This window comes from Sceloporus undulatus, chromosome 5 (assembly GCF_019175285.1).
Source record: "Sceloporus undulatus isolate JIND9_A2432 ecotype Alabama chromosome 5, SceUnd_v1.1, whole genome shotgun sequence".
In the NCBI taxonomy this organism is placed as follows: Eukaryota; Metazoa; Chordata; class Lepidosauria; order Squamata; family Phrynosomatidae; genus Sceloporus; species Sceloporus undulatus.
The window spans coordinates 107,606,669-107,623,642 of NC_056526.1; the positions used below are offsets into that span (position 1 = coordinate 107,606,669).

The 16,974-nt window shown below is 41.8% G+C and overlaps 1 protein-coding gene across 5 annotated transcripts in view; it reads right to left on the bottom strand.

Annotated features, from left to right (window-relative positions):
* PCLO (piccolo presynaptic cytomatrix protein) overlaps positions 1 to 14,012 on the bottom strand; it is a 293,541-nt gene extending 279,529 nt beyond the window's left edge. For all 5 annotated transcript variants that reach the window (XM_042469225.1, XM_042469224.1, XM_042469223.1 and 2 more), the window contains exons 1-2: positions 13,674 to 14,012; positions 63 to 1,302 (exon numbers count right to left, since the gene is read on the bottom strand). In XM_042469225.1, coding sequence (XP_042325159.1) covers positions 63 to 1,302; positions 13,674 to 13,855 — 1,422 coding nt within the window. In that variant the 5' untranslated portion in view covers positions 13,856 to 14,012. The remainder of the gene's footprint in view (positions 1 to 62; positions 1,303 to 13,673) is intronic.
* Positions 14,013 to 16,974: the final 2,962 nt, after the last annotated feature.

Genomic DNA, 16,974 nt, shown 5'->3' on the forward strand with positions numbered 1-16,974 from the left:
TTTTGTTTTGTTTGCTTTTAATTTTGGGTGACTCATAATTTATGGCAGTATAATTTGCTTACCTCTGTTATATGGGGATTAGGATTGAACCCGCACAGGCTGCATACTACAGTTTGACACTGAGTACATGTATTGTAATTGGCTTTTTCAGGAGTGTGCAACAGGAGTTCAGTGGTAGTGCAAAGAGGGCAAAAGGTTTTCTTTGAGGCTGATCCTCCAGGTTGAGAAGCCTGTGGAGGTGAAGCCTCAGGTTTTTGCTGGACAGGTCCAGGTTTCTGTCCAGTAGGTTTTGTAGGTTCTGCCTGATGCTGCGGCTGCTTTGTAGGCCCAGCCTGTTGAGCTGAGGGCTTTGCAGGCTCTCCAGGCTGCTGTAATTGCTGCTTTGTGGGCCCTGTTTGCTGGGGAGCTGGCTTTGCAGCACTTCCTTGCTGTTGTGTTGCCTGTTTATTGGCCCCTGCTGACTGAGGGGCAGGCTTTGTAGGCCCTCCTGGCTGCTGAGATGGCTGCTTGCCCGTTGATATTCCTTGCTGGGCAACAGTAGCTTTTGTGGGCGTCGGTACCTGGGATGATGTTTTACTAGCATTAGCTTGCTGCGGTGATGCTCTTGCTGTTCCTGGTTGTTGTGGTGGCGGTTTTGCAGGGCTCTGCTGCTGCTGTTGTGGTGGAGTTTTTGTAGACTCTGATTGCTGGGGCTGGGTTTTAGGTGCCCCTTGCTGTTTTTTTGCTTCTTCGGACTGTGGACCTGCTTGTTGGCCAGGCCCTGGTTTCTGAGCCTGTTTTGGCACCCCGGGTTGTTGTTGTTGTTGCTGCTGCTGTTGCTGCTGCTGTGGCACCACCTGTTTGGGAGGTGCTGTTTTTTGTGGGGCTGGTTTGACAGACCCCTGTTGTGGACCGGTTGGCTTTGGAGACTGTTGTTGCACTGGTTGCTTGCTGGGTCCCTTTTGTTGCCCAGGTTTATCCTGTTCTTTCTGAATAGGTTTCTGTTTCTTGGAAGCTTCTTCCTGGGCTGTATCTGAGTCCGATATCAAATCAAAAGGGTTGAATTTGTTCACAACAGAGGTGACTGCGCCAAATGGGTTGGCATCTGAGAGGAAACTGGGCATCATACTTGGCTTCTGATCTTCTTTAAAATCAGTCCTTGACGTAGACTGTCTCAAACTTATGGAAGATGGACTCCTTCCTGGCACTCGCTGCTCTGTTTTCAATGTATCAACTGTTCTGCTTTTGCTTAGAGTGGGTGGCCCAGAATCTGGAGGCTTGCCTGGTTGTCTAGGATGGTGGCTGCTATCAAGCTGAGCATGTCTGCAAGAGGAAAGATATGACCATATAAGCACTAGTCCATAATACTATCTGAGAATATCAAAGAAATTGTGATGTTGTGGATTTTTAGGACCCCCCCCCAAAAACCCCCCCCCCCAAAGAAAAATCTTAGGAAAGTATGACATATAATATTATATTCTTAAAGCTAACTAGGTGCCTTAAATTATCCTCAGGACATACATGGCAAGGAACACTTTTCAAACTGCAAATGTAAATGTCAGTTGACAGGTACATGGCAGACTGGGCTTCCTAAAATTGTATCTGAAATAAACAAGGACACTCACCAAATTTTCTGACATTTAGTACAACATATTTCTGAGTGACACACAATTCCTAGCATTCACAGAAAATTGGACTATGTCATGAAGTGACAAATAAACACCAATGAATATGCAAGAAGAATGAAATATTAAGTTGAAAAACGACCTTCCCCAAAAAGACTATGTAAAGAATTTGTCTCCATTTTCCCAATAAACCTTATTCTGTATATTGGGTAATAGTGTGGGGTAGTGGTTTGAGTGACTGGATACAAGGGTTCGATTCCCTCCTTGGCCACAAAACCCACTGGGTGACCTTGGGCAAGTCACATGCTCTCAGCCTCAAGGAAAGGCAATGGAAAACCTCTTCTGAACAAATCGTGCCAAGAAAATCCCATGATAGGTTTGCCATAAGTCAGAAATGGCTTGGAAGCACACAACAACAACAACAACAATCAATTCAACTATACAGATAAAATTAAAGTATATCTTCTTTTTTTAAGCCGAAAGCTAAACAGAATACCAGTTTTGAAAAGCAAATTGTGTATCTTTAGGATTATTATTATAGACTTGAACAATCAAGAAAGTATGTCCTATCAATAAATATATTTGTCCATGCAATGGCAAGCACTGACTGGCTAATCATTTATGGATTGCATCTGGCTGGGAGGATCGTATTTTGTTGACATACTATATTCAGAACTGTATTTAGAGTTTACTTGGAGCAATGAAAGGATGCACCTAAAAGCCAGGTTCTGTATTATAGTAGAATCTATAATGCTATGTATATGTAAAAGTACAGTATAGTAATATATATTTAGCAGAGGTTAATAAAATACTCATTCTTTAATTGCTGATGAAGCAGAATTCATAATGTCCTGCAACACATACTGAACAATATCTATATAAAATCCCCTTATTGTAGTAGAAATACAGAATCTTACATATTACTACCTCTTTGGAAGGAACTCAGAAGAAATTCTCTCCTGTTCAGTAAGGAATCATTATAGTGTTACTGAAAGGTTGAGATACAATGTGTTTTTCCTCAGCACTTCCAATGTGCTATGAGTTCTGTTTTTACGTTTTTACCATCTGGAGTTAAATAGAAACTCACTTGTCCACAGACATTATTCCCCATTGCACATTAATTTTTTAAAAATTGCTTTCATTATATTTAACCTATTAAAAATTCCCTGTTCAAAGAACAATAAAAACAAAGTAACAAGGCAATAATTTTAATTAAAGATTACCCACAGAAATGAACTACTTAAGTTGTAACAGTAAGAATAGGTTATGTGGGAATTCTCCAAATGCCAAGATATGCTATTTTAATTGGTTAATATTTTCAGTTGGCATGTTCCGTATGATGGAAGATTACTACTGGAGAACTTCCAAAACATTTTTTCCTGTTCCTACAGTCTTCTGAATCATGCCTTGCTCATAAATCATGTAGATCCTATCAGGAAGTTGCTTATGGCAGCCATTTGTCACTGAGAGCAGTAGCTAAGGCGACAAACTGTAATGTACTCATATAGCTGCATGTTTCCAGGAGCTTAAACTACCATCTTCCAGGTGCGGAACCACAACTCCCATAATTCCTCACCATTGGTTATGCTGACTATGGCTAATAATAGTCACCATTCAATAACATCTGGGGCAGGGGCACAAGTTTGACACAGGGCCTCCTTCTGTCCTCCTGCACCCTTGAGGTTCCCCATGCAACCTAAAAATCTGCTTGGGCTGTCCTTCCAATGTTCTGATGAGGCATAGGGCAAATCACTGTCCTCCTGGATCTACTGACAGAAGCATTTCTATCAGTGATGGGGAAAATCATCATCTCCCTCTTAATAGCCTCATTTTCATTCCCTTCATAGGGACAACCAAAAGTATCTGATCAGCCAGTGTTGAAAGGAATCATAACACTTGGCATGGAGATGATGAACAACAAATTTCTTATGCTAGTCATTAAAAATTTGACAGGAATGTCTCAGGCATTTACTCACATCAATATTTATTTGTCCAACTTATAAAGGGGTGTTTCAAGGCTGTTCTACACTGGCCAAAAATCCAGGGCCAGTTCAGAGCACTATCCCCTGGATGGTAGCCACATACACTGGGCTGAACCCAGAGCAATGGTGTCCACACAGACCAGCTGGGCCAATGCTACATCAACTCCACTGGCCTGTCCTCTGTCCACAGAGCTGCTGCCACTGCTTCCTTACCACCAGGAGCTCTAGAGAAAGTGTGTGTGCCACTGCTTCTTCTGAGGATAGGGCAGACACCCATGTGATCAATGAAAAGAGAGGCATCAAGCCATGCAATTAGGTGGTCCGTCTACCTCTGCTTCTTTTTGTATGCTTCAGCCTTTCCATGGAGTTCCTGTCAGGGAGGAAAAAGTGGCAGAGGCTCTATGGACATGCCTTGAAATGAATGAATGAAATATTTATTTATATCCTGCCTCTTACATTTTCCTGAGAGGGATGGCATGGATTGTGGTGGGTGGATAGCTGGCTCAGCATGAATTGGACCCAATCTTGCCATCCAAATGGTAAAAAAAACCATGCTCACCCGAGTTTTGGGGAAACATTGAGCTTTTCCCTGATTTTCCTTACTCTGAGGCAAAGCCAAATTAACTGGGAAAACCTGTGGCATTTCCTCAGATGCAGCCATCCATAGCAGTGGCTCTGGGATGAGTTCAGGGTTTTGTTTTGTTTTTACAAGTGTAGACAAGCCCTGAGGCAAGAACTAGGGTCATTTGTAGATTTGTCACCAAAGAAGAGGAATTCAGTCCAACATGTGGAGTCCTGATATTGTGATGGAACAATCCCAAATGGAGACACGGTAGAGAAAGGAAACAACTTGCCTGGATCTCCAAATCTCATTACAGTCCATGTGAAAAAAGACAAAAAAAAGGTTGATTACTTGCACCTAAAGGGTCATTGCTTGCACCTAAGGAAGCCCTAATATGAAGCCCCCTTTCCTTGCTTAGATAGTGCATGCAAGTGTGTGCTCACCCATGTGTCTCTCAATATCTGTTTTAATTATTACGTATGAACTCATAGACTAGATCCAGTTGCTAGTTAGTGGGATTTACATAGGTTATGATTTCAAGATCTGATTCAATAGGTCAGGGGCCCTTTCAAACTACACAATTATAGCACTCAATCCACTTCAACTGCCATGACTACATCCAGTGGAATTTTGCAGTTTGCAATATCGTAAGGCAGTACAGCTGTCTGGAAGAGGATTCTAAATATCCCTTCCTAAACTGTGCATCACAACTGAATTTGTTTACTGAACAACATGAATACCTAGTATGGTTCATCGTTAATTCAGTGCAACTGAGCATATTAAATTTCAGAACACTGAATTCATTTAAGAAGCTTGGGAAGCTGGAAAAGAATATATTTAAATAATTTTAACACATATAACTATAAGAAAACAGTTTTCCTGTGGGTAAATCTCTTAATATTGATTTTTCTCACATTCAAAATTTGCAAATTTGGGCAAATTTTACTTTAAACCAAACTGAATCAGAATTCTCATTCATGGCAAATCACTACTACTTATGAAGTTATACAGATCAATAACTTTTAAAACTCCTGAGAATAGACACTAACAATCAGGAAATTGTCACAATCTGTGCTTTGAAGGCTTGAAGATTTCTCAAACTGAGACTTTGAGGAGAAGGGTAAGGAAAATCATTTCATAACACTGTACTGTGTTTACACCATTGGAAAGTTTCAATAGCCAATTACCTGTAATACCACATGGAACGAAAATATTAACACTCCATTGTTATAAGTGATCAAATGCATATTAAATTAGCCAAGAGGACTGAAGTAAAACAATGTGTAGTAAAACGTAAAAATCCTGGGGGGGGGGGGGTTCATATATGTGGTATCACTACAGAAAAATTCATGTCACAGATACTAATCTGTTTACTCTCTTCTAGTGACTGGTCAAGTCTCCAAATTTGGCAGAACCATACCTAGTCCCAAGCTGTTTGTGGCTTTAAAAGCCAGAGCTTTGAATTAGGATTGTGGGGGGGAAATAGGCAGCAAATGCATTCTATGTAGATTTGTTATTTTGACTGTTTCCTGCTCCTGTAATCTCCTCAGCATTTTTTGTCCTACAGTATGTCCATTCTGAATTTATGAATGCTTTTTAATGACTCCACCATGGCCAGCATATTATACTAACATAACCTGGTTACACTGAGAACATGTGTCCAAAGTACTGCCTACTATGTTTAAATGGGAGTGTTGCTGGAAAGCCAACTGAAGCTGGTTACTTTTTTTTAAAAAAGGAAAGCAAACAAAACAAACACAAAAAATCCCACCAATGTTTGAAATAGCTGCAGTCATCAGAAATGATAATACTTATGTGCAGTGGCATCCTTAGGGTTGGTGTCACCCAGCTCAGAAATGCACGGTATCACCCATCCTTATGGACCTCCTTCCATACCACACCATACAGAATCCTTAGTCATGTGTTTCTGTACTAATATTACTCATAAATCGTAATTAACAAATATCAATGAATGTCATGTTAATAGTTGTGACATAAAAATTAGCAGAATTAAAATTTATATATTTGTATGCACAAAATAAATGGATTTACATATAAATTGTTTCATGTGTTTAAAGTGAAATTTTTTTAAAGAAAATTAAATAAATTATTAATTATTTTTAAAAAAGATGAAATTTGACATTTTTTAAAAAAGGCCTGGGGTCTCTCCTTTCTACTCCCACTCAACCTCACATCACTCATACCATCTCTTTAGCATTTTAAAGAGACACAGACGAATGCCACAGCCCATTTCTGCCAAAAGGCAGATGTCTGAGGAACAGTGGTGGCACCCCAAGTTAGGGTGTTAACTGGTATGGTCCACATACCCTGAGGCCCTCTAATGACACCACTGCTTATGTTACCAGCTAGCAACCATCATGTCTTTTCAGTCCATAATATCAGAGGAGTTCAACTCTCGTATTCTCATTTCAGAAGTATAAACTGGGCCATCAGTATCCACTGTGGTTTGATTCCAGGATCTTCCATGGATACCAAAATCCATGGATGCTCAAGTCCCATCATATACAATGGCATAGTAAAATGGCATCCCTTGTATAAAATAGCGCAATCAAGATTTGCTTATTGCAATTGTTTTTGTTAATATTTTCATGGTTGGTTGAATCTATGGCGGGCCAAGTGTGTGTGTGTGTGTGTGTGTGTGTGTGTGTGTGTGTGTAATTGAAACAAGGATCAGGCCACAGAGTTCTTTACCCTTCAGATTCAGCATGGGGGATCATAGCCAAAAATAATGAGATATGCCCCTGAAAAGGCCAGAGGTTTTCCCACTCCATTGGGACATTCTAAACCCATTGCTCCAAAATAGCTCTGTAACCAGCATAGCCCAGAACATTCCCCATTAATCCTTAGGAACATAAGATATTCAATATCCCTATAAAGTTACACTGATGATAGTAGGACGAGATCTGACTAGTCCATTACATCAGAAAGTAGTACCATTTACATACCTGCAGAAGGGGGTATCCCAAACATCTTTACACAGAAATGCCATTGTGAGCAGTAAGGTTTACGCCATAACAAGTACACTTGGGATGACAGTCTCAAACAGATATGATTAAACTGCTTTATCTTCATAGGCTGCCCTTAAAAGGCTCCTTGAAAAGCTTTTGAATCACAACTTATTCTAAACTTTGCTGAATATCTAGATTTCTGCAGGCTTCAGATCTTTACTATTGAGGTCTGATTTGACATGAAGCATATAGCAGCTGAGAAGTGTCTACCTGCTGCCTAGCAACAATCTCCCGTTTCCTTAACCCAGGTGTACATCAAGGGACATGAGTTTTAAAAGGCAGCCATCACAGTTTGCTTGCCAAAAGACTATAATTATCTTCTTCTCATTTTCTCTGGTCCTGAAGACTCTAGAAAAGTACAAACCTGGTTACAGTGGTTTGCTGAGTACACTGGAAAACCATTTCTTTAAAAAGTTACTCAAAATAATTCAGCCATAAAGCAACACAAAAGTTGACCAAACTGGCCTGAAGATAGTAGATGAAAGAGATGTGCATAGTTCTAAAACATAACAAAACCTCTCACAAAATGGCAAAGGTGCCCTACTTATTCTATTATCACTAGAAAAGTCACGTAAATGTCAAAATGTCAGTTTTTTCCAGTTTTAGAGATAAGCTAGTATGGTCACTCTTAAAGTTAAATTCAATTAATTAATAGACTTTTATATCACTGTTGGATTGGGTTGGGTTGTTTTGCCCCAATTGCTATTTACATCCAATTGTTGTTTTTTTCCTGTTGTAAAACATCCTGAAAATTATTTTATCGAAGGGACATTCAAATGTATTTCAAACAAATATCCAAAACAGGTGACACAGTTTTTCTCTCACATTTGACCTTTTTTGCATTCATACAAATTCAAAAATTCAGTGTACCTGCCTAAATGTAACAAGCCACTTCATCTGTAACTATGCATTTTTAAAGGGTTACAACACTGTTAAAACTTAAATAAAACAAAAAAGGACATCACAAGAATAATAACTGGGTGATCATTATGAAGTCGCATGGTAATATACACGTGTGGATCCCAACTACAGATTTTAGCAAGGGGAAATGGAATAAAAATGTTCACATAATTATATATGTGATGGTTTTCCATAGAACTAGAATTTGAGATCACCAATGAAGCCAACTGATGAGAAATTCAAGATGTGGGAAATTCAGAAGTGGAAAATTCAGAAGCAACACTAGTGCAGAAGCAATTAAATTATGCCAACAATTATGGAAAACAAGAAGGTGGCCAACAGATCAATGATCAATATACATCCCAATGCACAAGAAAATCAATACAAAAGAATGCAGCAACAATAGGAGCATAGCATTAATCTCATATGGAAGCAAAATAATCCTCAAAATTCTGCAGCATAGACTCCAACCATACATGGAGAGAGAAATTCCAAAGGTTGAGGAAGGATTGAGAAAAGAAAGAGCTACAAGAGACTACATCACAAACATAAGGTGGCTAATGGAGCACACCAGGGAATTTCAGGGGGGAAATCAGTGTGTGCTTTATAGAGTATAGCAAAGCATTTTACTGTATATATCATGGAAAACCATGGAATGCACTCAAGGACATGGGGGTGCCACTGCATTTGACAGTCTTAATGAGAAATCTGTACCAAGGACAACAGGCCACTGTAAGAACCGAATTCAAGGAAACAGAGAGGTTCCCAATTGGTAAAGGGCTCAGGCAAGGCTGCATATTATCACCCTATCTGTTCAAAAACATAATAAGGAAAGCAGAGTTAGGACTTTATCGCACGGGCCCAAGGGAATGCAATTAGAGTGGAACGGAAGGGGGCAGGAAGAGAGCAGAATGGGGCTATCATCCATTTTACAGCATGCTGGAACGCCGCTGATGCCACCAGAAATCCCCGTTCCATTTCCCATCTGTTCCCCAGAGGCCGATTTTCAGCAATTGTTCAGAACAGCTCCTGAAAATCGGCCTTTCTGGCATGGATGGGGAATGGAACAGGGACTTCCGACGGCATCAGCGGCATTCCAACATGCGGTAAAATGTATGATAGCCCCATTTTGCTTCCTTCCCACTCCCTTCCATTCTGCTCTAATTGCGTTCCCCTGGGCCCATGCAATAATGTCCACAGACTCAGAGGAGGAGGAGGAGTGAAGATAGTGGGAAGGAACATCAACAATTTAAGATATGCAGATGACACAATAATACTGGCAGAAGCCATTACACACTTGGAACGTTACTGAGGAAGGTTAAAGATAAAAGTCCAGAGGCAGGATTAACAATGAACATAAAGAAAGCAAAAATAATGACTGCAGAATAAATACATAAATTCAATCTGGACAGTGAGGAAATGGAAATAGTCAAAGAATTCCCATATCTTGGATCAAACACTGACCAAAGTGGAGACAGCAGTCAAGAAATAAGAAGACTAGGAATGGGTAGGGCAGCTATGAAAGAACTAGAAAAGATCCTGAAGAGCAACGATATACAATATACACTAAAGTCAGAATCATCCAGGCAACTGTTTTCCCCATCAACACATATGGATGTGAGAGTTAGAAAGTGGAGGAAGCAGATAGAAAGACACTCAGCACATTTGAGATGTGGTGCTGGAAAAGAGTGCTTAGGATACTATGGACAGCTAAAATATCAAACAAATGGATCCTTGAACAGATCAAACCAGAACTCTCCTTGGAAGCTGAGATGATCAAATTGAGGCTGTCACATCTTTTGGCCACATCATGAAAAGGCACAGATCACTAGAAAAAATAATAATACTAGGAAAGGTTGAGGGTAGAAGAAAGAGGGGAAGACCACATGCCAGATGGATGGGCTAGATCAGAAGGGTCATAGGGATTGGTTTTCAGGGACTGAGCAGAATAATGGAGGACAGGGAATCTTGAAGGTGTCGTATCCACAGGGTCGCTATGGGTCGGGGCCAACTCAACAGCAGCTAACAACAACACAACAAACTTCTTCAGACAGCACACTATTCAACAATGGATTTCAATGCCTTCAGTTATAGTGATGGTTTGTAACTTGGATGATTTAAAGAAAAATTAGACAAATTCATGGAGGATGAAGCTATCAATCGCTGTTAATCATTTCCTAGAGGAAATCAAACCTTAACCTGCCCTAAAAGCCAAAATGACTAAACTGAGGCTATTGTACTGTGGACATACCATGAAATGATATGATTCATTATGAAAGATGATAATATTCAACAAAGTCAAAGACAGTAGTAAAAGATAAAGACTACACTACAAATAGACTCACTCAAGGAAGCCACAGCTTTCAGTCTGCAGGACTAGAGGAGGCCTGTTCATTAAAGGGTTATCTCGGAGGTCTCTAATGCATAAAGGTGCCATAAATTGAAGCTGACGATAGCAATGAACTATTACAACAAAACAGGTCTAGAGGTAATCCACTACAACAGACAGAAATGTAAGATACATGAAAATATTCCCATGAGTCAATGATGATTTTGGCATCATTTTACACTTTCGAGAGCAGTGTTCAGTCAATCATTGACTCCTGCAAGACTTGAGACAGTATATAGATATTTCATATTACGTTGCAGCAGGGCTGGGGAAACTGTTGCTCTCCAATGGTTAAAATATAGATGCCATTATTCCCAATTTCAGATCTTGCTGGCTATGGCTAATCCAGGAATGGGAACTGTGCAGCATTCCATATACTGTTGTATTTCAGTTCCCAGCAATATACACCCCTGAACATAGCTATTAGGAGTTGCAATCCAACAACATCTGAAGGGGTGCACAATTTTCATCTTTGAACTAGACACTATAGTATTAACCCTAATCCAGCATCCACAGCTTGTCAGCTGCAAGTGGACATTCTCACTTCGGTTTCATCTGTTTTTGTAGTTTCTAACATTGTTATTATTGTGTGCCTTCAAGTAATAGTAATCCTAAATTGAACCTGTCATGGGGTTTTCCTGGGAAAATTGGTCAGAGGTGGGTTGCCTTTGCCTTTCCCTTCCTCTCAGGCTGAGAGACTGTAACTTGCCCAAGGTCACCCAGTGGGTTTCCATGAGTGAGCAGAGTTTCAAATCCTGGTCTCCTGAGTCATAATCTATGCTCAAACCACTATACCATGCTGGCTATCAATTTCTAATTTTCCTTAATCCAAAACAAACCAACAGAGAGTAAAACTGATTTATTCAGATGACTAGTAACTTCACAGTTAGGCCCAAAACAGATGGGCAGATAGAGGCAGCCATGGCCCAAGGGCAATCAGGCCAGGAGGGGCTTCTGAGCACTATTGGATGTCCTTCTATTCCACCCCTTAGTCTATTTCATGTTGAAGACTGCAATTCTATCAAGGCGCAAAGTGAACTCAATGGGAATTACTTCTGCCCATATTCAATGGAACACTTTGTTTATTAGGGAGCTGGGGGTGTTTAGCCCGGAGAAGAGAAGGTTAAGGGGTGATATGATAGCCCTGTTTAAATATTTGAAGGGATGTCATATTGAGGAGGGAGCAAGCTTGTTTTCTGCTGCTCCAGAGACTAGAACACGGAGCAATGGATGCAAGCTCCAGGAAAAGAGATTCCACCTCAACATTAGGAGGAGCATCCTGACAGTAAGGGCTGTTCGACTGTGGAACACACTCCCTCTGAGTGTAGTGGAGTCTCCTTCCTTAGAGGTCTTTGAGCAGAGGCTGGATGGCCATGTGTTGGGAATGCTTTGATTGAGATTTCTTGCATGGCAGAAAGAGGTTGGACTAGATGGCCCTTGGGGTCTCTATTATGTGATTCTATTATTGTATTCTGCCATTGTATTCTATATTAGTGCTCTAAGGTGAAGTTAGATTTTTCTTGAAAACACACACACACACACACACACACACACACATAACATATCCAGTTTTCACAGACTAAAATAATTTACATGTTTAACATTATGAATGTTTTTGAAGGAGCTTCAGAAAATAAAACTATTAAAACCCAGTGATAGGGATTTCTGAAATTCAGGAGAAATGCAATTTTTTTATAGAACCTATCTAATGGACACCTACAACAGGACCACTAAAGGAGGATGGGGGCAATTTGAGGTCTTTTCCCCCTCCCCCAGACAAACTGATGCACTAGAAAATCTCCAAGCCCATGTAAGCAGAGAAAATAGTGGGACACCAATAATAATAATAATAATAATAATAATAATAAAATGAACATGTATGTACACCATGTGTGGAAGCTCTGCATCACCCTCTTGTCCCTCCCTGAAATCTAATATCAGAAATCAACTTGTGGGATTATTATTATTATTATTATTATTATTATTATTATTATTATTATTATTATTATTATTGAAAAAGAAGAATAAGAACTAGAGGTTCAAATATAGTTGGTGGAGGAGGAGGGAAGAACTACATCCCCATTGAGAGGGCATTCATTTCTTGTAGCATTTTTTCTTGTGCAAAAAACCGACCGGCATTCTATCAGTCTCACTGGCATTTTGCTTGGGTAAGGTCAGAATATAAGTGAGAACAATTTGCACAGTTGGGGCCCTTGAAAAGCTGTATGATTTGATCAAGAAAACAAATATACCCACATATATACCTACATACACACACACGCACACACATATGTGTGTGTATACATGCTTATATATTCTGGACCAGCCTCCCAATCCAAAAGACTAAGAAATCCCTATGGCTGCTCTCTAGTACGTATACAGTATGCTCTGCAAGGAGAGCGAGCCATTTCAGCACCCTGGACAGAGGCAAATGCAGAGTATGCTCTGCCAGGAAAGCGAGCCGTTTCAGTACCCTGGACAGGGCAAAACCTCCTCCACGTTAGGCTGAGTCTTAAGAGTGAGGAATCTCCCTCGGAATATTTGGGAGGGGGGATGAAGGCTGCATCCACACCCTTTAAATGCCGTGGCTCGAGACTATGGCATTCTGGGAATGATAGTTTCTTCGATGGCAGACGAATCCCATACCCAGTTAAAACGGGTGCCAAACCGGATTAGTGTGTCAATGCAGATGAACAGAGGGGGAGGCTTGAGATAATGGCAGGGATCTGGATGCAGCTACCTCCCCACCCATCATCATCATCCATAAATTTGTGGCATCAAATGCAATTCTCCTGGTTTGCTTGAACACACACACACACCGTGTGTGTGTGTGTGTGTGTATGGGGCAAGGGGATCAAGATGAAGGAGACCCTCTCTCACCCTCTTTGGCCAGGGGATCCAAGTGGGTCTTTCCAAAGCCAGAGGGGAGCAGCAGCCTATATATGAGATGTGTGTGTGTGTATGTGTGTGTGTGCAGCAGGAGCAGCATGGCGCAAGGAAGGCGAGCTTCCATTTTAGCTCCAACCTGGAAGCTGCCTGGCATGGAAGGGGGGCTGAGAGAGAGATCCAGCCCTGCCCAGCCTCCCCTCAACTGGATCCGAAGAGATTAAAAAGGAGGGGGGAGGGCGATGCCCAGTGGAGCTTCATGCACCCCCTTTTCCTTCCCTCCCTGCATCCCAGTCTGCGCTCCCTGCCCCTTTCACCGGCCTTGGGGAGGGGTCCTGGGCCCTGGAGAGCACCGCCGCGATCTGCCTCCTCTCCGCCTCGCTCAGCTGGCTCAGGTCTGGTGCCTCTCCGGAGGGTAGCCGAGGCCCTTCCGAGGGGGCCTCCCCACCGAGCTCCCCTCCAGCCAAGCCCTCGCCTCCCTCCAGGCTGGCTTCGTTGCCCATGGCTGCTGCTGGAGGAGGAGGGCAGCGACACAGAGCGAGTCAAGGAACAGGGGGATCCTCCTCCTGGAAAGGGCAGATGGCTAGAGTTGCAAGGGCTACTCCATTCCTTCCATGGCTGGGAGGCACTGCTCTGCCAGGGAGAGGAAAGGAAAGGAGAGGAAAGCTCCCAGAGCGCATGCGCGCGGTGCACAAGGCAAGGTGCTTGCCCCCTCCCCTTGACACACTCACATGCTCATCCCCCTCCCCCTTCTCTCCAGCTCTTAAAGGAGCTGCACCAACACTCTTCCCAAAGACAACTGCCAAGTGTAACTCCCAGAATTCCACAGCATGGAGCCCTGGCAGCCCAAGTGGGCTTGTTTCTGGAATAAATACTCCATCACTAACCACACTGGCCCCACTAACCTCCTAAGAGCACTGTGCTTCCACTTGGACCACCCCAGCTGCCTCCTGAGGCTTGTGAGGCCTCATAGCAACAGCAGCTTCAAACAAACAAACAGCTTCATTTATATACTGCTTCATACCAAACTAGCAGTGTCTAAGTGGTTTACAAAGTGTAAGCTAATTGCCCCCCAACAAGCTGAGTACGCAGTTTAGCAACCTCGGAAGGATGCGAGTCTGATTCGAGCTTGAGTACCCTTAGCTGGGATTGAACTCGCAACCTTGTGGTTTGTGAGTGAGTGGCTGCAGTACAAGCATTTAACCACTGTGCCACCAGGGCTTCATTGATGTACCCTGCCTAAGCCAGTGTTTCTCAACCTTCCTTAATACAGCTCCTGATGTTGAGGTGACCCTACCTCAACCACAAAATTATTTTCGTTTCGGTTCCCGAGATGGTCAGACATGTATATGTTTTCTGATGGTCTAAGACAGTGTTTCCCAAACTTTGGTCTGCCAGGTCTTGGGGACTTCAACTCCCATAAGCCCCATCTAGTGGAGCCAACAGACAGGAATTCTGGGAATTGAACTCCGAAATGTCAGGAGGACCAAAGTTTTGGAAGCACTGGTCTAAAGCGACCAATGAATGGGTCATTCGACACCCCCCCCCCAAAGGGGATGTGGCCCACAGGTTGAGAACCAATGGCCTAAACTCTCCCTAAGTTGTTGACACTGCACAAAGAATACAGGTTGACCCTATGTGATGGATTTCTGGGAGCTGTCTAAATTGGCAGCAAAAGAGTAACTGGGGGGGGGGGACAAAAACTCTGTGTTCACGGAAAAAGAGAAGATGTTAGTTTGCCTCAAAGGGAGGCCAGAGCAATATCAGAGGTCCAAAACAACCTGCAGAAAATATCCAGTTTGACAGCACTCTAACTGCCCTGGTTCTATTATTATTATTATTATTATTATTATTATTATTATTATTATTAATTTGGTTCAATGCTATGGAATTCTGGGAACTGTAGTTTTGTGAGACCTTGAATCTTCTCTGTCAGAGGGCTCTGGGGCCACAACAAACTACAATCTCCAGGATTACCTAGCACTGAGCCAGGGCAGTTAAAGTGATCTTAAACTGGATTATTTCTACAGAGTGGAAGGATCCATGTAACTGAAACATAGAGGGCACATCTGCTCAGATCTTCCCCCAGGGACTCTGGGATGTGACTCCCATCCTTCAGTCTATGTGGTCTCTTGTCCATCTGCTCATCCGATGGATTCTATGTACACCCTGTTATCCCCATATTCCAAATTGTAGAATCATGGTGGCATTGTCATCCTATATCACTTGGCATCATAGGAGAAGTAAAAGGACAAGAAAGAGATGGGGCTTCCATACCTGCAAGGGTTATTCCAAGTGCCTTTCTTGAAACTTCAGGCCTTCATTTCAAAAGCACCTTGAAGCATTTTGTCTCAGGAGTGCAAAAAACAGGCAATAAATAAATAAACAAATAAATAAATAAATCACTGAGGCCAACTTTTAAACACTGACATAAGTGTGGGGTCAAAGGAGAATAGCAAGACGTTTTCCATATCCAAGACGGCTTTAGGTTTTGTTTCTCAACAAACCCACCAGCACCTCCCTTCTTCATATTGGCTGATAAACACTTTTTGAAACTATAGTGCAAAACACACTGCAGAAATAATCCTGTCTGAGACTGCTTTATCTGCCCTGGATCAATGCTAGAGTTTTCTGGGAACAGTAGTTTTGTGAGAAATTTAGCCTTCTCTGTCAGAGGGCTCTGGGGCCACAATAAATTACAGTTCCCAGGATCCTGGGACTGAGACAGGGCAGTTAAAACAGTGTCAAATTGGATTGTTCCTGTAAAGTGTTTTGAACCTGTGTGTGCAGCAATTGGAAAGTAGCTTGAGAGGTCTCAGTAATCTGCTGTTCAAAGAGAACAGTCACATATCAGAATGGACATGCCCATGTACTGGGACCTTAAAGTAACTCCTTGGATCTTGGTCTACGTTAGAATAAACATAATACTTTATCAAGGATTTGAATTTACTGCAAGACTTTTTTGTGCAGGGAAAGTTTCACATACTATTATTATTTATTTATTTATTTTGGAAAATAAATAATAAAATAAATAAAGTTTTTATTTATATACCGCACCTTCCATAGATCAGGGCGGTTTACATATGGATATATTGTAAAGATTTACAGGGGTTGGCATCAGATTAGTAAAGCGTTAACTAATGAGATGTATGGCTGGGGTCTTCTACTAAACCAAGATGGGAAGCTGACCTTGGAGCACTGATTCCAGACATGAATTTGGATAGAAAATTTGGCCATCATCTCTATACACATCTTCCCTGACTAAATTAAAAGAATGTTCTCTCAAATCAATCCACAGGTTGTATCTTACATGTATTTGCTTGGTGTATATTGAGTTAGGGGTGGAGGACCCCTGTGAATATGGAAAAACCACAAATAAAAAAACACTATTCATTTTAAACAAGAGAACACCTCTCTGGGAATCTCCAGGTCCTCCAGTGCAACTCTATGGTCAACATCTGCCAGAAGTTTATCACAGAATCCTGCTAGAGGACCCACAAATGCCTAGAGAAGTGTTTTCTCTAGGACATTCTACATTCTCCAGCACAACCCTATTATTAGTAATAGTGCCACTGTATTAGGCTTTGATCAGGCCCCACCTGGAATACTGTGTCCAGTTCTG